The sequence below is a fragment of the Rhinolophus sinicus genome, linkage group LG11 (assembly GCF_036562045.2).
Source record: "Rhinolophus sinicus isolate RSC01 linkage group LG11, ASM3656204v1, whole genome shotgun sequence".
Lineage (NCBI taxonomy): Eukaryota > Metazoa > Chordata > Mammalia > Chiroptera > Rhinolophidae > Rhinolophus > Rhinolophus sinicus.
The window spans coordinates 2,327,106-2,352,779 of NC_133760.1; the positions used below are offsets into that span (position 1 = coordinate 2,327,106).

At 46.1% G+C, this 25,674-nt stretch overlaps 1 protein-coding gene across 12 annotated transcripts in view; it reads left to right on the top strand.

Annotated features, from left to right (window-relative positions):
- The first annotated feature begins 4,732 nt into the window (after positions 1–4,732).
- The window catches only part of ZNF667 (zinc finger protein 667), a 30,726-nt gene continuing 9,784 nt past the window's right edge, over positions 4,733–25,674 (top strand). Inside the window, exons 1-7 of one of the 12 annotated variants that reach the window (XM_074315374.1) lie at positions 4,824–5,193; positions 9,533–9,716; positions 10,073–10,252; positions 15,605–15,736; positions 15,821–15,912; positions 17,410–17,536; positions 18,856–18,948. In XM_074315374.1, the coding sequence (XP_074171475.1) occupies positions 10,219–10,252; positions 15,605–15,736; positions 15,821–15,912; positions 17,410–17,536; positions 18,856–18,948 (478 nt within the window). In that variant the 5' untranslated portion in view covers positions 4,824–5,193; positions 9,533–9,716; positions 10,073–10,218. The other 11 variants (XM_019716884.2, XM_074315375.1, XM_019716885.2 and 8 more) reach the window with 11 other exon arrangements.

Genomic DNA, 25,674 nt, shown 5'->3' on the forward strand with positions numbered 1-25,674 from the left:
ATAAAAACACAAAAACTGGGTCTCTACACAAGATCACAGACAGTGGTTTCTTATACACAACCACAAACACTGGGCCACACGCATACATATACGAGTGTAAGGGACTGTTAGCATAAGGACTGCCGCTTTACGGTTAAGATAGGGTTAACAGCCCTGGCAGTCCTGGGCTCAAAAACTGTTACTTTAAAGTCAGAGTAAGATTAACAGCCTAACAGCCTTGAAGCATAGCACAATCTGCACTCCCTAAGACTTTTGAAAGTACAGAATGTCTTAGTTATGTGAGAATTGACGTCCAAACCTTAGTTATGTGAGAATTGACGTCCATACTGTACTCCCTGAGACTTTAGTGATTACTAAGCACCTTAGAACTGCTATAAAAACCCTTAGCTTTGTAGGCTAGGGGTCCTTTGTTAAAACTTGTTTAGCACTATTCATGTACATGGCGCCATCTACCGGGAGAGGGGCTTTGTTACAACAAAAAGAAAAGTTTTGCACAATCTTCCTGAGATACAGAGACTGCTGATGGCCATGCAAATGCCCCGGGCAGTTGCAGTCGTCCACGTCCCCGGGCACCAGACTACACGGACTCCAGAAGCTAAAAAAAACAGACGAGCAGATAAAGCTACCAAGATAGCGGCAATGGCTACACCAACATCAGCTTTAGCCCTCAACCTGCCCACACCCGAGCTCCCGCGCCTGCCACCGCGACCTGACTACACTCCGGAAGACCTGCACTGGATCCAAAGCCACCACTGTCCAGAGTCTAATCAGCAAAGGTGACATCAAGATACAAAAAAAAGATTAATACTGCCGGCACACCTAGGACTGTTTCTTCTTTCCAACCTACACCAAGCCACCCACTTGGGGAAAAGAAAATTACTGTCAATTCTCGAGTCCGCCCGCCTCCGGTTTCCCCGACAAACAGCTCAGATCCAAGAGATCGTAGATCGGTGCATTGGGTGCCAGGCTATGAAACCCAGTAAAAAAGGACCCCAACATACAGGTACAAGGATACGGGAAAGGGTGCCGGGACGGAGTTAGAAAATGGATTTCACTAAGGTAAAGCCGGGGAAGTTTGGATATAAGTACTTACTAGTAATAGTTAACACATTTTCAGGCTGGGTGAAAGCCTTCCCCACAAAACAAAAAACTTCCCAAGTTGTTGCTAAAGTGTTATTAAAAAAAATTTTTCCCAGATATAGGGTCCCGAAGTTTTAAGCTCCGATAACGGCCCAGCTTTCATCAGTAAAGTCCTACAAGGGCTAGCCCGAGCTATAGGGACCAATTAAAAGTTACATTGTAAATATAATCCCCAGAGCTCAGGGCAAGTAAAAAAAATAAATCAGACTTTAAAAGAGACCTTATCCAAACTGGCCATCGAGACTGGCGGGGACTAGGTGACCCTCTTACCTTATGCCATTTTCCGGGTCCAGAACTCACCATATGTACATGGTCTGACACCTTTCGAAATTCTATACGGGGCACCACCCCCCATTATTTCCCGGACTCTCTCGGATCTGGACCCCAATGTGGCCCCAAGTTATCTGGCCAGTTTAAAAGCCCTGCAAGGGGTCCAGCATAAGATATGGCCTCTAGTGCGTTCTCTATAAAATTAAAGACGCACCAAACCCAAAACATGACCTTGTTCCGGAAAATTGGGTATGGATAAAGAGACACAGGTCCCGAACACTGGAGGAAAGATAAAAAGGTCCTTATATGGTTATTCTGGTTACCCCCACTGCTTTAAAGGTTAACAGCATCGGGCCTTGGGTCCATCACTCTCACGTGCGCCGAGCCAACCAGCTGGAACAGACACAAGCTGAAAAATAGACTGCGCGGCAGCACCCTGATAACCCTCTGAAGCTGCAACTCTTCAGGTCTCGAAGAAGCGTCAAGCCCCCTGTAACCGCCAACGATGGAGCGGCTGCTAGTCCTGCTTCTACTCAACATCTGGGAAAAAAGCCACGCAGGGATCAACCCACACCAACCCCATAAGCTAACCTGGACCCTAACGGACGGACAGACCCAAACAACCCTTAATAGCACTACCGATACTGCCCCAGTCAATACTTGGTGGCCAGACTTGTTTTTTAACCTGCATAACATTTTTGGCCTTAAACGTGGACGGCAGTATGACTACTCAGTCAGGTCCAAGCGGGCCTTAATCGACACCTATCAAGGACATAGTACACAAGGGTTTTGGGCTTGTCCGGGGAACCTCAAAAACAATTAAAAAGCCTGTGGCGGCCCAGACTGCTACTATTGTGGTAGCTGGAGTTGTGTCACCTCCTATAACGGGCCTCGACAGTGGGACGTGGGGAATAAAGATCTTGTCAAATTCTCCTTTAGGGACCCCCACAACCAAGTACCCCAGATACGTGTCCAATTTAACCAAGACGCGGCACGAAAAGAGCGTGGTTGGTTGTCAGGATTAACTTGGGGGTTCCAATTAGATATAGGTCGGTTGGCATGGATGGGCCCCCACCCCGGCGGTCTTCTAACTACTCGACTGTCAGTCGAAACAATTAGCACTCAGGTAGGTCCAAATAAAGTACTGGCCCCTCTTATCCCTACCAAGACCCCGGAAATATCCAGGGATAAAGACACCACAAAAAAAGTCGAAGGAACCCAACCCAAGACCCCTGTAACTCCTTCGACACCTGTTATATAGGCTACTAAAGACTCATTACGGAAACTAATGCGCACTGTATATAAGGCCCTTAATGCCACCAGTCCTAACCTCACAATTTCCTGTTGGCTGTGCTATAACGTTAAGCCCCCGTTCTACGAGGCAATTGGGCTTAATGCCACTTACACTGCCTCTAACAGTAAGAACCCCTCTCAGTGTTCATGGGGGGATCGTAAAATTGGCTTAACCCTGCAACTAGTAAGGTTGCAATGGAACTTGTTTAGGGAAAGTGCCCCGGGCTAAGCTAAGTCTATGTGCCTCCATAGACCACACCCCTAGTTAAAAAAGTAACATCAAATGGTTCATCCCCAATACAAATAAATGGTAGATATGTTCAAAGACTGGCCTCACCCCATGCCTATCTACCTCGGTCTTCAATGCCTCTAATAAATTCTGTGTCCTGATAGCTGTATTGCCCCGTGTTCTCTATCACCCTGAAGAGAATATGTATTGACATTGGGATAGTAACACAAATATAAAAAGTAAAAAAAAACCCATCACTGCCCTAACCATTGCCACTCTGTTCAGTTTAGGAATAGCTGGGGGACCGGCATAGCTTCCCTAGCTACTCAACAATCAAAAATAACCTCCCTGAGAGCGGCCATAAATAAAGATATAAAAAGGTTAAAAACCTCTATTAGTCATTTAAAAAAGTCACTCACCTCCCTATCTGAAGTAGTACTCCAAAATAAAAGAGGACTTAATTTGTTGTCTCCAACAAAGTAGATCGTGTATTGTGCTGAAAAAAAAATGCTGTTTTTATACTAACCATACTGGGGTAGTAAAAAAATCTATAACAAAAGTTAAAAAAGGGCTAGCCAAAAAAAAAAAAAAAAAAAAAAACAACACGTAAAAAAAAAAAAAGCTCAAAAAAACTAATTTAAAACTTGGTTTAATAAATCCCCCTGGTTCACCACTTTAGTATCAACCTTAGTAGGCCCAATTATTTTACTTGTGCTTATTTTAACCTTTGGCCCTTATATATTAAACAAGCTTATTAATTTTGTAAAAGATCGGGTTAATACTGTCCAGCTCATGGTCCTCAGACAACAATATAAAAAAGTGCCCGCCCTTGGAGACCTCAGCTGGCCCATAAATAAACAAGATTCCTCATTATAAACAACAAACAGTGGGGAATGTAAGGGACTGTTAGCATAAGTACTGCCGCTTTACGGTTAAGATAACGTTAACAGCCCTGGCAGCCCTGGGCTCAAAAACTGTTACTTTAAAGTCAGAGTAAGATTAACAGCCTAACAGCCTTAAAGCATAACACAATCTACACTCCCTAAGACTTTTGAAAGTACAGAATGTCTTAGTTATGTGAGAATTGACGTCCAAACCTTAGTTATGTAAAAATTAACGTCCATACTGTACTCCCTAAGACTTTAGTAATTACTAAGCACCTTAGAACTGCTATAAAAACCCTTAGCTTTGTAGGCTAGGGGTTCTTTGTTAAAACCCGCTGCGTCGGGCAGAGACGGGGACCCCAGCTGGCTGGAAATAAACCTCGCTGTGTGCCTTACATTGTCGTGTGTGTGTCTCTGTCTTTCTAAGGGGTAAAAGATTCCCGGACTTAACACGAGGACACGCTTCCACAAACACATACACATCTTCTCTGTCGGTGGTTCCCTACACACACAGGACACAACCACAAACACTGGGATCAATCAGACAGCATTTTAGGCTCTTTGGGCCGTAGAATTTCTGTTGCAACCACTCAACTGCAGATGTGCAAAAGCAGCCATAGAGAATACTGACACACATATTCTATATCAGTGCTCCTCACACACATACACAAGCACAAAAGCTGGGTCTCCCACACGTGTAAGGACACACGCAAAACACAACGCTGTAATGGTACAAAACCAGAAACACAGGGTCAAACACGTTCACAGACAATGGTTCATCCTCACATAGTTACACGATAACACCGGTGCCTCACAGACACAAAAGCACAATCACGCGCAGACGGCGGACAGGTTCACACCTAACGCCCTCCCTCTCAGAGACTCACGACCACACAGCGCGCGCCCGCGCCCCTCCCTCGGCCCCCTTCCGAAGGACGCGCAGCCGTGTCACCGCGGAAACGGGCCGTAGGGTCTCCTGGGAAATGGAGTCTGGGCGCCGGAAGGGCACCGCGCAAAGGACTCTGGGGCTCCTCAGTCAAAAGAGCAAGTGAGATTCCACTCCTGGCCTGGCGGAACATCCCTCTGCCTCTCTCCCGGGTCAATTCGTCCCCGGCAACGGCAGATCTTTGCCAGCGCTGCCCGGATTCTCTCCACCTCACGCCTGGCAGTGGCCACCCAGGGCCGCGCTGCGCCCCGGAGGCTTCTGGGAATGCGCATTGAGCTCGCAGTACGCACGCCAAGTGCGTGCGTCAGTGTCTGCTGGTCAGTCTGGTTCCAAGTCCCGCTGAGCGCCCGGGGGCACAGGGGAGGGTGCTGCAGCGAAAAGCCCCCTGACGGGAACACGCAGGCGTGGAAGCCAGGACGGAAAACGTGGAGGTTGGGTTTGGTTGAACAGATCAAGGACGGGCCGCAGCCTTAGTACCTCTACGTGATCTCACAGGGGGAGTGAGGCGTGGGGACCCGAGGAGCGCAAAATAGGCCCCGCCCGCGTGCGGGGCCGTGCAGGCCACGTGGGTTGGCACAGGGGCGGGGCCTCGGGCTGGCGCGCGGGCGGTGATGTCTCCCAAGGGCGGCTCTGATTGCGTGAGCGTGCTGGAGGACGCTGTTGCGTGTGGACGGGCGGGACTTCAGGTGGGTACCTGTGGGATGGCCGGGCACAGGGGTGTGAACGCACTCGCGCCGCGTGGCTTTGTTTAGAGGCGGGGCCTCGCGCCCTGGGGGCGGTGCTGCGGCTTGTGTAGTGCGGCGCGTGAGGGGGCGGGACGCGCGGTGTCCTATCGGGTCCCGGAGCGGAGAGTGCCGGCGCGGGGAGCGTGCGGTGCCTGCGCGGCTGTCAGGGTGGGCGCGACCCGAGAGGTCGGAGGTGAGTGCGGATGTGGATTCATGTCTGTTCCAGCGGTTGCGTGGGGTTGAGGCTGCGTGGGGTCGTGGCCCCGAAGCTGCGTGGGGTTGTGAGGCTGCCTGGGATTTTCCGCCTGTGACCGGCTGTGGCTGCCATGGAGTTGCGTGTCTGGTGGTGTGTTGGACTGAGTGTGAGGGGTAGGGCCGTGACTGTTTGAAATGTATCGTGGCGTCGGATGTGCTGTGAGAAGGCTGTGTGGGTGTCTGTGTGACAGAGGCAGCGTGTGGTGACGGGGGCGCGTCTCAGGATCGTATATTTCACTGTGTGGTCTGTGGTGTTGATGTGAGAAAGGAATGACTGCATCTCTAGGGGACTGGGAGTGGGTGTGTGACTGTGGCCCTGAGGATTTGTGTGACTGCAGCGCATTTGTGTGTGTGACCGACTGATGTGGTCGTTTCTTCACCGTCTGGAGTGGCTGTGTGCTTTGACTGGGTGCGACCGAGTGTCAGCGGTTTTGCAGTTGTGATTGTGCTGTCCTGGTGTGTATCTGCCTGTAACTGTGGAAGGGGGGCATCCCTGTGGGGACCATTCTGAGTGTTTGCGCAGGTGCGATGGGCCTTGGGAAAGGCAGTATGTGTGTTGTTGTGCAAGGCTCTTGTCCTTGGTAAAATAGGATGATAATTATGCGCCTGCCTGGTAGTGGGAAAATTTAATGAGGTAACAGGTGAAACACCAGCATAGCGCTTGGCGCTTGCTAACACTGTTTAGGTGCTGCGTGTTCGTTGTAGTGCTGGTGGTGGTTTTTTTTTTGTTTTTTTACCCAGTACAGAGGTGGGGGTGCAATGGGGGACGCTGGAACTTGAGACTGGGCATTCGTCCTTGAAGCTGAAGATTTGACCTCTCCCAGTCAAGCAGCAGTGTCCCCAGTAGCCCAGCCACACCAATGTCCATTGCTGCCTTAGTGTGCATTTGAAGGGAGGGCAGAGCCCACCCTGGCCTCTTGAACCTGTGGCTGTGTGAGCAGTGGAGCTTGGAGGAGGAAGAGCATGGACTCTGGGAATCCTGGTTTCATCACTCACTAGTTGTGTGATTTAGGGAGAGGTCGCTTAAATCCACTGCCCCTAAGTTTCACCTGCAAAATGGGGATAATAATAGTATCAGTCCTAGGCTGTGGTGAGCATTAAGTAAAACAGTGCTTGACACAAGTAAGCAACATATACATTATAACTGCTTTATTAACATAATAACTGCACAGATCTCATACCAAGAGAATAAAATCCACAGAAAGAAAAGCAAAAAGTGGAGCTCCAGGGTAAGGGTTTCAGGTCAAGAGATAAAATAATGTGAAAATCTCTGTAGGGGCTTAGATTCAGAACTCTGATCAGGGTCCTGGAAGGGCAGGAGTGGGTAGGGAAGAGGAGACCAGAGCAGATGGTCTTCCTAGATGGAGCTGTCCCTAGGGAGCCTGTGGGGACTACTGGAGCTGGGAAGTGGCAGGGCCAGAGGAGGGGTACCTTCCCATAACACTGCGGGTGGAGATGTCTCTGTCTAAACTAATTCTCAGCCTTCTTACTACGGATACTTTGGGCCAAATAATTTTTTGCCCCGGGGTGGGGTGCTGTCCTATGTATGATGGGATGCTTATCAATACCCCTGGCCTCTGCCCACCAGATGCCAGTAGCACATTCTTTGCCCCAATCGTAAAAGCTAAAAAGTTTCCAGATGCTGCCAGGTGTCCCCTAGAGGGCAAAATCATCCCAGTCCAGAATCACTGGTGTACAGGACCACGATGAGGGTGCACCGTGGACACTGGACACTCCCAAGACGTGAGGCTAGGAAGGAGAATGAGGGGGGCTGGAGGACTGGTGATAAAGGGATAGTGTTCCCGAGATGAGAAGAAAGGGTGTTTGGCCTGCAGCCCAGGTGGGCTCTAAGAGACATTCATTCAGCAGTCGAATGCCTGCCATGGGTCTGGTACTGTGCTAGTCAACTGACCAGACAGATGAGGGTCCTACTCACCTGGACCTTGCAATTAGTAGGGAGACCACAATTACATTTATAACAGGTGTCAATTAAGTATTTTGAAAAGCGGGATGAAGGGATTACGGGGTGACAGCAGGCACTGTTTTCAGAGTCAATATCCAGGCTTCCCATGGGCATCTCAGTCAACTCCAAAGCCAGGGATGGTCACCACCAGTGACTCGATGGAATCTCTTGAGCTTATCAAAGACTTTGTCCTTTAACATTGAGGCCCAGGCTTCAACAGGGAAAAGTCAGACCTCTGTCCCTGCCTTTGAGGCTCAGAGACTGGGACAGTGATTCTAAAACATGGTTTTGCATTAGCGTCACCTTAGAAAACTTTATTTTAATAAAAGGCCCAGATTCAGTCCCCAGAAATTCTGATTTAATTGGTCTGTCATGGGGCATAGCCATCAGTATTTATTAAAAAGCTCCCAAGAGATTCTGATGTACAAACTCTGAGAGCTACAGCTCTGACAGCTTGCGGGCTCCTCTGGTGCTTCTAGGAGTAAAAGAAATTAATTTCGTGGAGCAGGGAGGAGATGAGTGACCAGTGCTTTCAATATCTTAGCAAAGGCAGTCCTGACAGCCGCGCTTCCCTGCGACAGGGACATTCCGAGCCCCGTCCTACAAGTGAAGTCTGTTCCAGTGCAAAGCAGAGAAATGGCAGGGCCCATATTTATGTGCAGTGCCCATGTTTCCTGTTCCAGCTGGACTCTGGTGTTTAGAGAACGATCTTCGTATATCCTTAGCATCTGAGGTTGGCAGGCTCTGGGTAAGGGATGATCTTCAAATATTTGACAGGTCGCGTAGCAAAAGTAAGCTCTGGCTGAAAGGAAACAGGGAGACTGCCCGTGCATTAAACGGCTGGCTTTCAGGTTTGTCAGGACCTGCCTGCAGTGCGTTGCTGGGCACAGCCCTCCGGGATCAGAGGGGTGCCGGGCTGAGGGGGACCCTAGTTGCCTGCCCCTGAGGGGAGGCATGGCCACCATCCAGTAACTCTTTGAAGGTTGTTTCCAGCTAGGTCCTTAGCTTAGGACCAAGAATTTAGCTTTGTGCCTTTCAGAGCCCTTTCCCACCCTGTGGTCTGGGACTTGGGAGACAGGCCAGGTGTGCAGCCCTGCCCTGAGGTCGTGGGTGTAGCCTCTGCATTTCATTTGTGGTGGTGGTGTGTGGAGGTGATCATACTCGTATATGTGTGATACAAAATGCCAAAGTGTACATAGGGAAAAGAGAGTTTGGGGTTTCTTTTCCTATGCCAAGGGACCCAGTTTCCTTCTTCAGAGACTCTTGCTGCCACCAGCTTCTTGATTGCCCTTCCGGAACTTTTCAAACTCGTGTATTTGTGTCCTGTGTTTGGTTTTTGCTAAGCGTTTTTCTCTACCCCTCCCCTATCATTACCCCGCTGTCTTTTGGGGATCACTTCATACAGTTCACAGAGCAGGTTTCTCAACTTCGGCACAGTTGACATTTGGGCCAGATCACTCTGTTGTGGGGACTGGCCTGTGTGGTGTAGGATGTTGAACAGTGTCCCTGGCCTCCACCCACTGATGCCATGGCCTCCTCTGCCCCAGTTGTGACAATCAAAAATGTCCCCTGGGGGCAAAATTGCCCCTAAGGAAAAACTTCTGACTTAATGCTACCTCGTTCTTTTTAAGGGCTACACAGTGTCCCCTATGTGCACATAATGTTCACTTCGCCATTTTCCTCCTGATAGGTAGTTGGGTTGTTTCCAGTCTCTTGATACCGGATGTTTGTTTAGCACCGGCATTGCTCTAAGTGCGCTACATGTTTTCACTCATTGAATTCTCACGACAGCCCTATGGAGTCATTGTTATTTGCCCCATTTTACAGATGAGAAAGCTGAGGCCCAGAGGACACAGAGAGTGTGAGGTCACATAGAGGAGCTGGCAGAGTGAGAAGTTGGACCCAGACAGCCTGGCTCCAGGCACCTGCCCTTCACCACGGGTCCATCCTGCCTCTTCCTACAAACCCTGCCACAGTCTGTCATTTTACACACACGTGAGAGCATCCAAAGGTAAATACGAGAAATGAGGTGACTGGGTGAAGGGGGAATGTGCCTTTCAGTCTTAACGGTATTGCCCAGTTGCCCTCCACTGAGGCGGTGCCAGTCTCCGTCCAGCCAGTACCTTGTGAGGACTTGAGCCTCAGCCCTTCTGGTGGCCTCAGCCTTCCTTGGTCTTTTGGGTGCTTGGTATATACTGACTTAAAGAGGGAAAGGAAGGTGAGAAATTACCACGTGGCTCATGTAGACTTCCTAACAGCCAAGAGATAGGAAACTGAGGCCATGTGTAGCTCTCCCACAGCCAGTAATTGACGGGCAGGCTTTGGACCCAGAATTCCCTAATACCAAATGCTGTTCTTTCCTCCCAGCAGAGCTGAGTTCCTCAGAGAAAATTGTCTTTTGGACAAGAATTGTGCCTCTCCAATTTGGGTGCATGGCTGAGCGCAAACAGCTATGAGAAGCCACAGGATGGACACAGTGCCACTTCCGGGAGCAATCCGGTTGACGTGAGGAAATGGAATGGAAAAGCCAAGCAGTGTACTTATGTGGTAAGTAATTTAAAACATGATTGTTATGTTAACACAGATCTGATTTATTATGACATAGGATGCTAAAGTCATCGTATGGATGTTTCAGAATGAAATAAACAACCAGCAAAAGAGTTTTCTGTTATAAGGCAGCTGCTTTGCGGTGTGTCCCAGCACACAGGACTAGGCATTAAGCCTCCTCTACTGTTGGGGGATATTAGTCGAAAGTGTGAGAACTCCCAGGCAAGGGACAGAGTGCTATTCTCAGAGGGCCGGCGACAGTGGAATGCTGGGGCTGGCTGGCACTGGCTCACAGAAGCCTGTTACGCACGCCTGTCCCCAGCTCCATGCTCAGTGACTTCAGTTTGGGGCTGTAATTATGTTGGGCCCTGATGGGAGTATTTTGCACCATGGAAATTGGCGGACGCTTCAAATCACGCAACACACCCCTGTCCTGGGGTCTAATCCAGAGAGAATTCTGGGTCTGGGGTTCTGGGGTGGCCCCTTGTTTCCACTTTCAGCATGGTGGAAGCCTTGCTCGGCGATCATAGAATTGCAGGCCAGGCCACTGGGTTTGTCACTAAGCTACAAACCCTCAACGTAGTGTGCTGAAAACGCCCCCAGGTCCTGTGGCCACTCTGCTGTCACAGGTAAATGTGTCATAAGTGGTGCCACGCTGACACTCTGAAACCCTGCCAGAGAGGACAGGGTGGATTTCCCATGCAGACTCCTGTCCCACACCAGGAGGGCAGGTGGTGTTGCATGTGGACCAACTGGGGCTCAGACCCTTGTTCCATTACATAAGGCTCTGTGACAGCTCGCTGGTCATCTCCCCTCTCTCACCCTCAAAATGGAAAATGCAAACTCCATGTGGTTGGTTTGCTCGAAAGATGAAAGGAGATCATATAATGCATATAAAGTACCCAGCTCAGCTCTCATCCTCAGACTTGTTTTTAACCCAGGAGGTGGTGGTGTCACCCTCAGGGTGGGGGTGGGGCAACCATGTTCAACACACACACCAGAACGCTTCCACAGAGCACACAGACAGAAGGACGGTCACTTGGCTTCTGCCAGACTCACAGTCCACAGCACTGGCCCCACCCCACACTGGTGACAACAGCGGGAAATACAGCTCCCCTTTACTGAGCACTCACCGTGATACTGTCTTATCTGCTCACAGCAGCAGCCCTCATCCTCCCTTTACAGCGGAAAGGATCAAGGTAAAGGCCCATTAAGGTTCAGTAACTTGCCCCAAGTCCCACGGTACACACAGGAACGTTGGTCAACTCACAGTGTCTGGTGCAGGACAGGAAGTGAAGTCACAACAGAATTAGTTGCCCACGTGATGAAGTGGCACCCAGTGCAGTGCAAGGGGACCCCTACCCCAGCCAAGGGGCTGGGACAGCTCATTGAAGAAGTGATGGTAAGGAAACTTCGCTTAGTCACTCAGGTCACAGATGTTAGCAAGCCCTTTGCCAGGCATTGGTCCAGGGCACTGGGGATACACAAAGGGCCTATTCTCAGCGGGCTTGCCCTCGAGTCGGTGGAGACAGACTGTAAGTACCAGACAGAACAAGGAGACAAAATACATAGTATTTTGGGGGAAAACTCAGTCTCTCCCGTGCTTTTCCTTTCCTCTCAACTGTCACCACTCACAACATTTCTGACACCAGATGTGTGTGGGGCTTTTCCCCACCAAGCATTTCTGTGACACCACCTGGGTGTCCTACAATTTAACTCAATCCTGACACTGCCTATCTGGAGACAGTGTCAGATGCCACAGGTTAAGGGCTCAATGCCACAAGACTACTTCAGACGCCAATTGCAAGTAGTAGGTGCCAGGTTACCCACCACTTCTGTCTGACTTGGCTATAAATCTGAGGTCCCTGCCACCCCCTCCTCACATTGGATTAATTTGCTAGAGCGGCTCACAGAACTCAGGGAAACACGTTTCCCAGTTTATTAAAGAATATGGCAAAGGACACAGGATGAAGGGGTACATAGAGAAAGGTCTGGAGGGGTCCCAGCAGCTTTTGAGCTTTGGAGCTGGGTGTGTCACCCTCTTGGATGGATGTGTCCACCAACCCAGATGCGCCCCGTCGTTGAGGGATTTTATGGAGGCCTCCTCCTGTAGGCGTGATCCATCATTAGTTCCATTTCCAGCCCGTCTCCCCTCGCCAGAGGATGGGGATGGGGCTCAAAATCCCATGCTTCTAATGGCGTGGTCTTTCTGCTGACCAGACCCCACCCGGGAGCCCACCCAGGGTCACCTCAATAGGACAAAAGATGCTCCAAGTGCTCTCATCCCTTAGGAAGTCACAAAGGTTTCAGGAGCTCTGTGCCAGGACCCGGGGACAGAGACCAAAATACATTTTTTTCTATTAACTCATGTAGCACATTGGACAGCAGAGAGAGCTGCGGAGAAAGGAGAAGTCAGAACTGGGTGAGGGAGATGGGAATGGTGGATGGGTGGGTCGGAGGCACGTGGTGGTGTTAAATAGGATGGTTGGGGTAAGCCTGACAGAGAAAGTGTAGTTGGAGCAAAGATGGAAGGACGTGCGGAAGTGAGGCGGGAAGAGCACTGCTGACCGGGTTGTGGGACGGCTGTGGAGCAAGGTCAAAGCCTGGCAAGGAGGCCAGCGTTAGCAAGAGTCCTACACACATTAACAACACGTGGGAGGCAAAATATGGCCAAACATCACGTGGACTCTCATCTAATCCTCACAACTCCAGAAGTGGTTCTGTACTGTCCTCGTTTAACAGGAGGAAACTGGCACAGAGAGGTTAAGTAACTTGTTCATGGGCCCATGGCTAACGAAAACAGTGGTCACACCCAGGTGGTCCAACTCAAGAGTGATGTGTTTGACACAACAGTAGGTTGCCCAGCTCTTTCCTGCAACCCAGAGGGTTAGCCAGGAGTGAGGAGCCCATACCCAAGCTCGATCCTGCTCTGCCACTTCCCTGCCCTGCGACCTGGGGCAAGTGATTTCACTTCTGTGCTTCACTCTCCTCCTCTGGAAATGGGGTTAAGAGTACCTGCCTCAGGCTCAGAGTGAGAATTAAATGGTGATCTCTGTGGAGTGATGCCTGGCACATATAAGCACTCAGTGTTTATCAGTCTTATTAATAATTAATCTTAGTATTACTTATAACTGTTACTACTGCTTTTCTCTTTGTACAGAGAGAAACATAATAAATCAAACGTTCTTTGTCTGGGTTCCTTTAAATAAACAGTACGAGGCCATGTTATGGTTGACATTTTGAATCAGAACATATCCATTATCTAACTCTGACCTTAATTATGGTCTTGGTTTCATTTATCTTCCCTTACCCCCACTCGCAAGAGAGAAAAGAACGCAAACACCTGTAGAGGGAAACCGTTTCCCAGACTGCCTCCCGCTGTGCCTTTCTCAGAAAAATCACAAAGCTTTTCAGAGGCACCCATTGCTGTTGGCACTGGGGTGTGATGCTAGCTTTCTCCCCAGGTGCACGCTGATGCATTGAGGGATGAACTGTTGCCATGGCTACAACTTACTCTGAAATGATTCAATTTTTTAAAAACAGTAAGGAAAATGTTAATATTTTAAGAGTGATTAGGTGTTCATTGTACTGTTCTTTTCTCCAGATTTCAGAGTTTTCGAAATAGGGGAAAAGTATACTCCCATTTCTGCCTTTTCCAAACCTCACCCTTCTCTAAAAGTCATGTTTAGAGGTGGGGTGACTGCTGGCAGAACTGTTGTGTGGTGTGGTCTCAGCATGCCGCGGGTGGCTGGGAAGCACTGGGGCTGGTTACTGTGGCAGTCAGCAAGCATTTTTTTGCACCACTCTGCGGGGCTCTGCAGGCCAATTCTCGGCCCCCCGGAAGAGAGCAGTGAGCGGAGGAGTCAAGGTGCCTGCTGTCGTGGTGCCCAAGTCATGGTGGGGAGACGGTATCCATGTAGACACACGAACAAACAAAGCACTTTCAGGGAGTAGGCCGCGCTGGGCAGCAGAACAGTGCAGGCTGTGCAGCGTGGAGTAGCCCCCAGGACACACACTGTACCGGGTGGAGTAGTCCTGTCACAGGAAGCACAGGGTGAGGCAGTTGAAACTGTTTCAGTAGCCACGCTGAAAAGAGTTAAAAAAAAAACAGAAAAAGAAATCAATCATGAAAGTTAATTTTTTTAAACTCAATATAACCAAAATATTACAATTTCAACTTGTAATCAATATAAACAATTACCAATGAGGTATTTTACTTTTTTAAGTCTTCCAAAGCTGGTGTGTGTTTTACATGTGTGGTGCACCTCAGTCCAGACACCTGATTTTCATTGGAGTTATTCAATATGTATTGAAATTTCATAAAATGTATCCTGGAAAAGCAGATTCATACACCAAGTTGTTCCAAACATACCTTAAGAGTTTTACAGTAACTGAATTAGGACAAGTTTTTAATTTTAGATTAATAGTAAATTTTAATTAGGTAATTTTAATATTTATTTATTTATTATGGTTTTAATAAGCTAGTTGAATAAAATAAAACATTCAGTTTCCCAGTTGCACTTGCCTTACTTCCAGAACGCACTTGTCACACATGGCTAGTGGCATGCAAGTTGGACAGCACAGGTGTAGTGCCTCGGGTCTCCTGAGGGTGTCACCCCTTCCCGTCCTCCCATCCTAATGCACCACCACATTTTCCTGCTGGATTTCCACATACCTATTAATGAGCTCCTCTTCTGCTCTTGTCCCCCACCTCCCACCAACACAGACACACACAGTTTATTGACCACATAGCCACCCCCCAAATTTTGTTAAATGTTAAGTCAGATATGTCACTTCTCTGTACGGCTACTTGCTCCCTCAGTGATGTCTTACCACACCTGGGGTCAGTTCCAAACTGCTCACCACCTCCTTCATGATCTGACCTTCCTGACCTCACCCCTCTCCTGGCCTACCACTCCCCACTCTACTCACTCCGCTGCAACACACTGGCCTCCTCACTTCCCTCCACACACCGAGCAGGTGTCTGCCACAGGGCCTTGGCACCTGCTATGCCTCTGCCCAGAATGCTCTTCTACCAGCGCCCATGAGGCTCGTGCTCACACTATTGAGACCTTAGCTCCATGTTGCCTCCTCTGAGAGACCACCCCAAGGACCCATCACTCCACCCCCCCCCCCCACCCTGGTCCTTTTTTGTTCTTCATAGTGATCTCAGTTAACACTGTTCTGTCTTCCCTGCTGGAATGTAGGGTGCATGGGACCCGGTATTTTTCTGCTCTCACTGCTCTCTCCTCAGCACCTGGGACAGTGCCCAGCACCTGGAAGGTGCTCAGGACATACTTGTCAGATGGATGAACAGGGGTCTGTGCATGTTTCTCTTGCCTCCTGATCCAGAGCCTTCTGTGATCTTAGGAGCCAGTAGCATTGGCTGTGGCCCCTCCCGGACCCTGAAAAGGGGTGGGGATGCTCCAGAAGACATTGTGAGTGACCTCCCTCCGTGTGTGCGCATGCACGGATATGTCCAGGGTGAGGAGCTATGTATTTCTTATCCCTGAGGCTCTGGGACCACCCAGAAGACCTGGTCAGCCTCCTGACTTCTCTCTCCTGCAGCCTCACCTCCCCAGCATGCTGCCCCTCCCCAGATGCAGACTCTCATCAGGGAAGAAAAGATGCCTCCTGCACAAGGGAAGTCCAAACCCAAGGTAAGGAGTGATTCCTCTTTGGGAAAGTTCCATCTTGTAAGACGCAGATCATTTGCTTTCCCTGCATGGACACTTCCTGCCCGACGGAGACCCAGCCAAGACGTGGCCCTCAGTTTTCTCCCATCACCAGAGGTTGGGAGCGAGAGAAGGGCCACAGCGACCCAAGTAGCTGCCTAGTGCCCCCCCCCCCCTTTCCTCAGTGTGCACATGACCACTCATCGGTTGGTCCAGCATCTCGAGGTTCTCTGCTGGTGCTGGGAGAGATGCCCTCCCCACAGGGAAGATGGTTTCTCGAGAAGGAGATGTGTGCCCAGGTGGGACCTGCTGAGGCAGAGGGCGAGTCACTGCTGTGCTCAGAGCTAACCCTTAATGTCGCTTTGTTTCTACTTGTACCACTCGTATTTACAAGGAGGACAGCTCGGACTTTAGGAGTCTGCCCATTACCCTGTATTCAGGTTGGGTTTGTTGGAGCCCAGCCGATGAGGTGGAAACGGCAGCCCCTTGTGATGAGCAGGCTTCACCACGTTAGTGATTTTCTACAGTAAGCATCTCGAAGGCCGCTTCTCATAACAAACAACTTCGCCCTCTGAGCTGTGTGTACCCGTTCCCTGTCGCTGCCGTAACATTTCCACAAGTTGGCAGCTCAAAACACACATTTATCATCGCCCAGTTCGTGGGCTGGAGCTCAGGCGCAGCACGGCTTAGCTGCGACATCTGCTTTGGGTCTCGCAGGCTGACGTCTCGGTGTCGCTGGCACTGGTCTCACCTGAGGCTCAGGTCCTCTTCTGAACTCACTGATGACCGGCAGAGCTCAGTTCCTCCTCCCGCTTTCCGTGTGGCCCCTTCTTCCCACCTTCAGACCAGCAACAGCAGCGCATGCCCAGCTTGTGCCTCAGATCTCCTTGACTTCCCTTTCCCTCTTTTGTCACCAGCTGGAGAAAAGTTTGCTCTTACGGGCTCCTGTGATTCCATCGGGCCCACTACACAAGCCAGGATGACCTCCCTGTTTTATTTTAAGGTCAGCTGATCACATCTATGAAGAACCAGTTGCTGCGTGTGACATGTTCACATGCTTTTTAGAGAGCAAGTGGTTAGGAGCACGAGCCAGAACCAGACTGCCCAGCTTGAAGCCTAGCACCTGCATTTACTAGCTGGCAGAACGTCAGTAAGTCACCTCAGCCTCTGGGCCTCTTTCCTCGTCTGCATCATTGCTGTGACCTCAGTAGTGCCCCGGTCACTGGCTAACATGGGTGCTAAAAGGGTCAGTACATGTTGGTGATAGGAAGAGGCCTGGACTCTCAATGCCCAGTACATCCAGGTTGATACGCTTTTTCATGCAACACCACCTTTAACAATGGCTGTATCAGGTCGGACTGTCTTACTTAGGTTTATATACCCGGTGCCACATAGCCCCCAGGTGTGGGACAAGTCCACTGTCTCCCCAGGCATGCAGAAGCACAAGCCCATGGTGAGAAGACGTGTGGTTTTCCATTTCAGGTGCCAGTGACGTTTGGGGATTTGGCCATCTACTTCTCCCAGGAGGAGTGGGAATGGCTGAGCCCCACTCAGAAGGATTTGTACAAAGATGTCATGTTAGACAACTACCAGAATCTGCTGTCTCTTGGTAAGGCCGCCGTAACCCTCAGCAGCCCTTTGAGTCTGGTCAGGAAAGCCCATCAGTCTGGTCAGGAAAGCAGAAGCCACTCCAGTTTTGGTGGGTTTTGTTTCTAACAGCTTTACTAAGCTGTAATTCACATACTATACAGTTTACCATATAAAGTATACAATTCAGTGGCTTCTATTGGTAGTGTTGTGCACGCATCACCATAGTCAATTTTAGAACATTTTCATCACCCCAGAAGGAATCCATCCCTGTCAGTAGTCACTCTTCATTTCCCCACTAATCCCCCCAGAATTGTCAAACAGTCCGCTTTCTATCCCTGTGAATTTGTCTGTTCTTGGCCTTTCGTAGACGTGGCATCATAAATGTGTGGTCCTGCGTGGCTTCTCTCACTGAGCATCACGTTTTCTAGGGCCACCCACACTGTAGTGTGTGCCAGTGCCTCTTTTTTATGGCCAGATACCATTCCCGTGTGTGGATGGGCCACAGCTTGTCTATCCATCTGTCAGCTGACGGGCACTTGGGCTTTTCCACTGCGCAGCTATTATGAATATGCTGCTGTGTACATTCTTGTACAGGTTTTTATACAGATGCACATTTCCATTTCTCTTGAGTATGTACCGAAGAGTGGGATTGCTGGCCACGCAGTAACTAGTAACTATATATGCATACATTCATATGTCCTTTTCAGAACACCCTGGTTGTTTAAGAGAGAGAGTTTAATATGAGGAATTTACTTAACAGGTACTATTAATGGGCGAATAGAGGACACTGACAAGCAGCCACAGTAACTGCAGGATGTAGCCATCCCCTAGGCCTAAGGGAGAGCTGGAGGTTTTAGGACATAGGAGAAGGGACACAGACTTCTGAAGGAGAGGGGTGCACTGCCTGGTGTTTATATTTCTGAGGGGGCAAGATGAGGCAAGTCTGGGAGTGGAGGGAGAAAAAGAAAAGCAGACATTGAAACCGCCAGAACCCCTATTGGTGGACACTGAGGGAGCAGCTGGTGAAAGAGAATAGTGGGTTTGCGGAGCCTCTGCCCCCAAAACAGGTCGGGGGAGGGGGAAGGTCTGAAAAGCAGTAGCTTAATAGTCAGCTTCAGGAGTTTCTGGTCCAACATTTCAGAACAGCAGTTGGCTCTGCCGAGTCAGAAATGAAAAATTGTTCGCTGTCACTGAATTTTCATCCTCCCCGTTCTCCAGCTGCCCTTCACACCCTCCACGCCCTACGTGCTAAGAAACCTCCATTCCTGTTGACACAGGGCTTGGCTCTGATGTTTGTGGCACCCGCATGCTCAGTTCTGTTGTTTTTTCCATGTGCAGGACTTTCCTATCGGAGGCCAAATGTGATCACCTTATTGGAGAAAGGGAGAGCACCCTGGATGGTGGAACCAGTGAGAAGACGCCGGGGCCTGGGTGAGTGACAGAGAACCAAGGCTTAGAAGTTGGCGTTCTATGTACAAGTGCACTCTATTGTGAGGGGCCACCTCTTAAAGGTAACATCTAAGAGACACTTTCCTCACCTCTGAGGCCCTGAGCCTGTGGAGAAAATTCAAGTCTCGTTAGTGTCACCCCTGCAGAGGGAGAAGAACTATTATTTAAGGAGCACTTACTAGGTATTAGATACTCTTCTAAGTACAGGTTCCTCCCAATAGTGCTATAGGCAGGTTATTCCTGTTTTATAGATGAGGAGACTGAGGACCACAGAGCATTAGTGACTTGCACGAGATCACTCACCTAAGAAGTGGCCTCAGGGTGGTTTGAACTCCACATTTTGGTCTCAGAAGCTCAGATATTAACACCCTCACCTCCACCTACCACTTTCCCTGCCTTGGCTTTCATATTTCCTTTCAGTGGAAGTGTATTTCTTTTTTATTCAGTGACCTTATTTAATGACTTAATAATGATTTATTCATTGTTTTTTGCACCTGAAACTAATTTTAAAAAAGTCTAAAAAATAAATAAATAATGCCAGTGAGTTAAGATCTAAAAAAAAAGAAAAAAATAGTGACTTATTTAATAATCTTACATCTAAAGATAATGTCCAAACTTGTATCATTCTCTTCATTCCTTAAAATGAAAATCTTTTCCATAACTGTTCATTTTGACTACTTTTCAAGAACTCACTCCCTTTTCTAATAGATTCCTCTTTGGTTGGTCATGTTGTGTGGGTATTGTTTTTTTTTAATTGTGGTAAAAAAGTACCATCTTAAATATACCATCTTAACTACGTTTTAATGTACAGTTAAGTATATTCATATTGTTATGCAACAGAGCTCCAAAACTTTTTCATCTTGCAATAGTGAAACTCTATACCCTCTAAATACTAGTTCTCCCCCAGCCCTTGGTAACCACCTTTCTGATGTTGTTTCTGTGATTTAGACTACTATGGATACTTCATAATAATGGAATCATACAGTATTTGACCTTTTCTGACTGGCTTTTTTCACTTAGCTTAATGACCTTGAAGCTCTTCCATGTTGTAGTATGTAACAGGATTTCCTTTCTTGGTTTTAAAGGCTGCATAATATTCCATTGTGTGTACATACAGTCAGCCCTCCATATCCTGTTCCACATCTGTGAATTCAACCAACCATGAATTGAAATATTTGAAAAAAGATGTTAACGTTGCCAACGTGTGCTATGTAGTTAGATCCACACTGGTCACATCTGTACTAAACATGGACAGATTATTTTTCTTCTTGTCATTATTCCCTGAACAACACAGTATAATAACTATTTACATAACATTTACAAAGTATTGAGTATAATAAGTAATCTAGAGTTGATTTAAAGTATTTGGGAGGATGTGCATGTTATATACAAATACCATACCATTTTGTATACGGGACTTGAGCGTCCATGGACTTCAATATCCCTGGGGGTCCTGGAACCAATCCTCTGAGGATACTGAGGGACCATTGTACCACATTTTCTTTATCCACTCACTGTCGATGGACACTTGGGTTGCTTCCACCTTTTGGCTACTGTGAATAATGCTCCAGTGAACATGGGGGTGCAGATATCTCTTTGAGATCCTGATTTCAATTCATTTGCATATGTACCCAGAGGTGGATCATGTGGTAGTTCTAGTTTTAATTTTTTGAGGACCCTCGATACTGTGTTCCACAGTGGCTGCACCATTTTTCATTTCCCCCAACGGTGTACAAGTGTTCCAACTTCTCATCCTCACCAACAGTTGTTATTTTCTGTTGTTTTTGATAGTGGCTGTCCTTATGAGTGTGAGGTGATATTATGTGTTTGATTTACATTTCCCTAATCATTAGTGAAGTTCAGCATTTTTTCATGTATTTATTGGCCATTTGTCTACCTTCTTGGGAGAAATGTCTGTTCAAGTCCCTTGCCCGTTTTTTAAAAATGTTTTTTATTGGGGAATATTGGGGAACAGTGTGTTTCTCCAGGGCCCATCAGCTACAAGTCGTTGTCCTTCAATCTACCGTGTTTCCCCGAAAATAAGACTTAGCCAGACCATCAGCTCTAATGAGTATTTTGGAGCCAAAATTAATACAAGACCTGGTCTTTTTTTTAACATAATATAAGACCTGGTATAATATAATATCACATAATATCATATAATATCATAATAATATATAATATCATATAATAATATAATATAATGTAATATATAATATACCGGGTCTTATATAAGACCAGGTCTTATATTAAGTTTGGCTCCAAAAGATGCATTAGAGCTGATGGACCGGCTAGGTCTCCAGCTAGGTCTTATTTTCAGGAAAACAATGGTAGTTGTGGAGGGCGCAGCTCAGCTCCAAGTCCAATCATCATTTTCAGTCTTTAGTTGTAGGGGGCGCAGCCCACCATCCCATGTGGGAACTGGAACCTTGTTGAGAGCTCGCGCTCTAACCAACTGAGCCATCCGGCCGCCCCTCCGGAAGCTCAGCAGCAGCTCGTTGTCTTCAATCTAGTTGTGGAGGGTGCAGCTCACTGGCCCATGTGGGAATCGAATCAGCAACCCTGTTGTTCAGAGCTCGTACTCTAACCAACTGAGCCATCTGGCCACTCCCCTTTGCCTGTTTTTTAGTGGAGTTATTTGTCTTTTGTTGTTGAATTGTGGAATTTCCTTATGTAGTCTGCATATTAACCGCTTATCAGATTCCAGGGGTACCAAAAAAATACATACACATTTTAAGAGATGGTCAATGTTGCTCAAGCAGTAGTTTTCTGTAATCAGAAGTGTCTGGACACTGATGGTAACCACTTTGAGCACCTCTTATAATTACAGAGGTCAAATGTGACTTGTATTCATCTTTTGTTAGTGTATATTGAGGATTACAATTTTAATAGGTTTTTCCTTTCTTAAAATGTGTATATGCTTTTTTGGCATTCTCTCTATACGATTTGCAAATATTTTCTCACATTCTGCAGGTTGCCTTTTCACTCTGTTGATCATTGCCTTTGACTTGCAGAAGTTAAGTTTGATGTAATCTCATTTGTCTGTTTTTTCAATTTGTTGCTTGTGGTTTTGCTGTCATATCTAAGAAATCAATACCGAATCCGATGTCCTGGAGCTTTTCCCCTATGTTTTCTTCTAGGGCTTTAATAGTTTTAGGTCTTACATTTAGGTCTTTAATCCATTTTGAGTTAATTTTTGTACATGGTAGAAGGTAAGGAGGGATTCTACTTCATTCTTCTGCATGTAGATATCCAGTTTTCCCAACACCATTTGTGGAAGAGACTCTCCTTTCCCCATTGTGTAGTCTTGGCACCCTTGTTGAAAATCATTTGACCAGATCTGCAAGTGTTTATTTTTGGGTTCTCTATTCTATTCCATTGGTCTCTATATCTATCTTTATGTCAGTAACACACCATCTTAATTACTGTTGTTTAATTACTGTTGTAATGTTTTGAAATCAGGAAGTGTGAGGCCTCCAACTTTGTTCCTCATTTTCAAGATTTTTTTTGTGTATTTATGGTCCCTTGAGATTCTATATGAATTTTAGGGCTGTTTTTTCTATTTCTTAAATAACTATCATTGTAGTTTTGATGGGGATTATACTGAATCTGTAGATCATCTTAATCATTTGATTGTTTTTTACAGTATTAAGTCTTCCAGTCCATGGAAGCACAGGATATCTTTCCATTTATTTGTTACCTTCTTTGATTTCTTTTACAAACGTTTGGTAGTTTTTAGTGTACAAGTCTTTCACCTCTTAGGTTAAATTTATTCCTAAATATTATATTCTTTCTGATACTATAGTAAATGGGATTGTTTTCTCAGTTTCCTTTTTGCAATGGTCATGGTTAGTGTACAGAAATGCAACTGAGCTTTGAATGCTAATTTTGTGTTCTGCCACTTTACTGAGTTTGTTTGGTTCTAACAGTTTTTCTATGTGGAATCTTTAGAGTTTTGTAAATATAATCATGTCATCTGTGAACAGAGAGAATTTTACTTCTTTTCCTTTTTTTTTTTTTTTGTCTAATTGCTCCGGCTAGGACTTCCAATACTGTGTTGAATAGAAGTGGTGAGAATGGGCATCCTTGTCTCATTCCTGATCTCAGACGAAAAGGTTTCAGTCTTTCCCCACTTACTGTGATGTTTGCTATGGGCTTTTCAATTATGGCTTTTATTATATTGGGGTAGTTTCCTTCTAGTTGTAGTTTGTTGAGTGTTTTGATCATGAAAGTGTGTTGAATTTTGTCAAAAGCTTTTTTCTGCACCAATTGAGATGACTATGTGGTTTTTGTCCTTCATTTTGTTATTGTGATATATTACATTGATTGATTTTTCCATATTGAACTATCCTTGCAGTCCAGATATAAATCCCACTTGTTCGTGTGTATGATACTTTCACTGTGCTGTTGAATTCACATTGCTAATAAAATTGACCCTTGAACAACATGGGGGCTAGGGACGTCAACCCCCTGCATAGTTGAAAATCTGCATATAACTCAAGTCGGTTCCCAACCACATATCAAAAATAAGGTCTTCGATCCGAGGTTGGTTGAATTCAGGGATGGATGCCAAACCTGGGGATATGGAGGACCGACTATACCGACTGTATAGTTATTGAGAAAAATCTGTGTGTAAGTGGACCCCCACAGCTTGAACCCATGCTTTTCAAGGGTCAACTGTGTTTCTTCTGCTTACTTTGGATTTAATTTGCTCTTTTTTACTTTTTAAGGAAGACTCTTAGATTATTGATTTTAGATCTTTGTTCTTTTCTAATATATGCATTCGATACTATAAATTTCCCTTTAAGCACTGCTTTTGTGGCATCCTACAAATTTTGATAAGTTGTTTTTTCATTTAGTTCAAAATATTTTTAAATCTCTCTTGAGATTTCTTCTTTGACCTGTGTGTTGTTTAGAAGTATATTGTTTAATCTCCAAGTATTTGAGGATTTTCCAGTGACCTGTCTGTTACTGATTTCTAGTTTAGTTCTATTGCAGTCTGAGAGCAGACATTATATGACTACCAGTCTTTTAAATTTGTTAAGGTATGTTTTAGCAGCCGGAATATGCTCTGTCTTGGTGAATATTCCGTGTGAGCTTGGGAAGAATATGAATTCTGCTGCTGTTGGATGAAATAGTCTACAGATGTCCATTAGATCCAGTTGATGATGGTATGGTTGAGTTCCACTCTATTCTTACTGGTTCTCTGCCTTCTGGGTCTGCCCATTTCCAAGAGAGGGGTGTTGAAGTCTCCATCTAGGATAGTGGATTCATCTGGTTCTCCTGGCTATTCTATCAGTCTTTGTCTCATTTAGCTGATGCTCCGTTGTTAGGCACACACACATTATGAATTGTTATATCTTCCTGAAGAATTGACCCCTTTCTCATTGTTTACTGCCCCTCTTTGTTCATGATAACTTTCCTTGTTTTCAAATCTGCTCTGTCCAAAATTAATATAGCTACTACTGCTTTCTTTTGAATAGTGTTTTAGCATGGTATGTTTTTCTCCATCTAGTTACTATTAATCTCTGTGTGCCTTTATATCTAAAGTGGGTTTCTGATGGACAACATACAGTTGGGTCATGTTTTTTGATCCACTCTGACAATTTCTTTGAATTGGTGCATTTAGACCATTTACATTCACAGTGATTATTGATATAGTTGATATATAATATCAGAAATGAACATATAGTTACCATTATTCATTATTATTTTCTATTTGTTGCCTTTATTCTTTTCTCCCTTTATCCTATTTTTGCCTTCCACTCTTTTTCTGCCTTTTGTGGTTTTGAAGGAGCATTTGACATTATCACATTTTCTGTCTTTCTTAGCATATCAGTTATACTTTTTTTAATTGGTGCCCTAAAGTTTACACTACATATTTACAATTAATCCAAGTCCACTTTCAAATAACACTATACCACTTCTTGGGTAGTATGAGTATCTTAAAATAAGAAAATAATACCAATTCCTTCCTTCCATCCTCAATGTTATTGCTGTCATTCACTTCATTTATACATAAGAGCGCACACACAGACACACACACACACACACACACTTACACACACTCACACTGCTCCTTTCTCTATGTAGATCCCAGTTTCTGGTCTATATTTTCCTTCTATCTAAGGCATCTCTTGGAATATTCCTTGTAAGTCAGGTCTACTGGCAACAAACTCCCTCAATATTTGTTTGTCTGAGAAAGTCTTTATTTCTCTTTCACTTTTGAAGGATATTTTCACAGGGCACAGAATTCTAGGTTAGTGGTTTTTCTCTTCTAAAGAGAGTTCCAAATGGTTCTTGCAAAAATGAGTATTTAGTTAAAAGCCACCTGGCCTCAAATTTAATCAGCCTAATGAAATTCAGCTTTCACAGTATTAATTTTTCTTGACATTAATTTTGGGAAAATATCAAAGGGGTTCAAGCAGTTTTAAATTTCTAATGATGTTCAATTTTCACCATTCCTTTGTAATATTTGAAAGAGCTACTATAATAATTTTAAATTACTATTAATTTTTATATTCACAAGAAACACGTTTATTTTAAAAAATGACAAAAATCACCATGAAGGAAAATATTACTGGTGATCCTTTCAGAAGCAACACTTTCTGTTTTGATGCACAACTTCCAAATGTTTTCAACTTATAAAATGGAATCAGTCTTGCAGTAAAATTTGACAAACTAATTTTTCACTTATCATATCCTAGG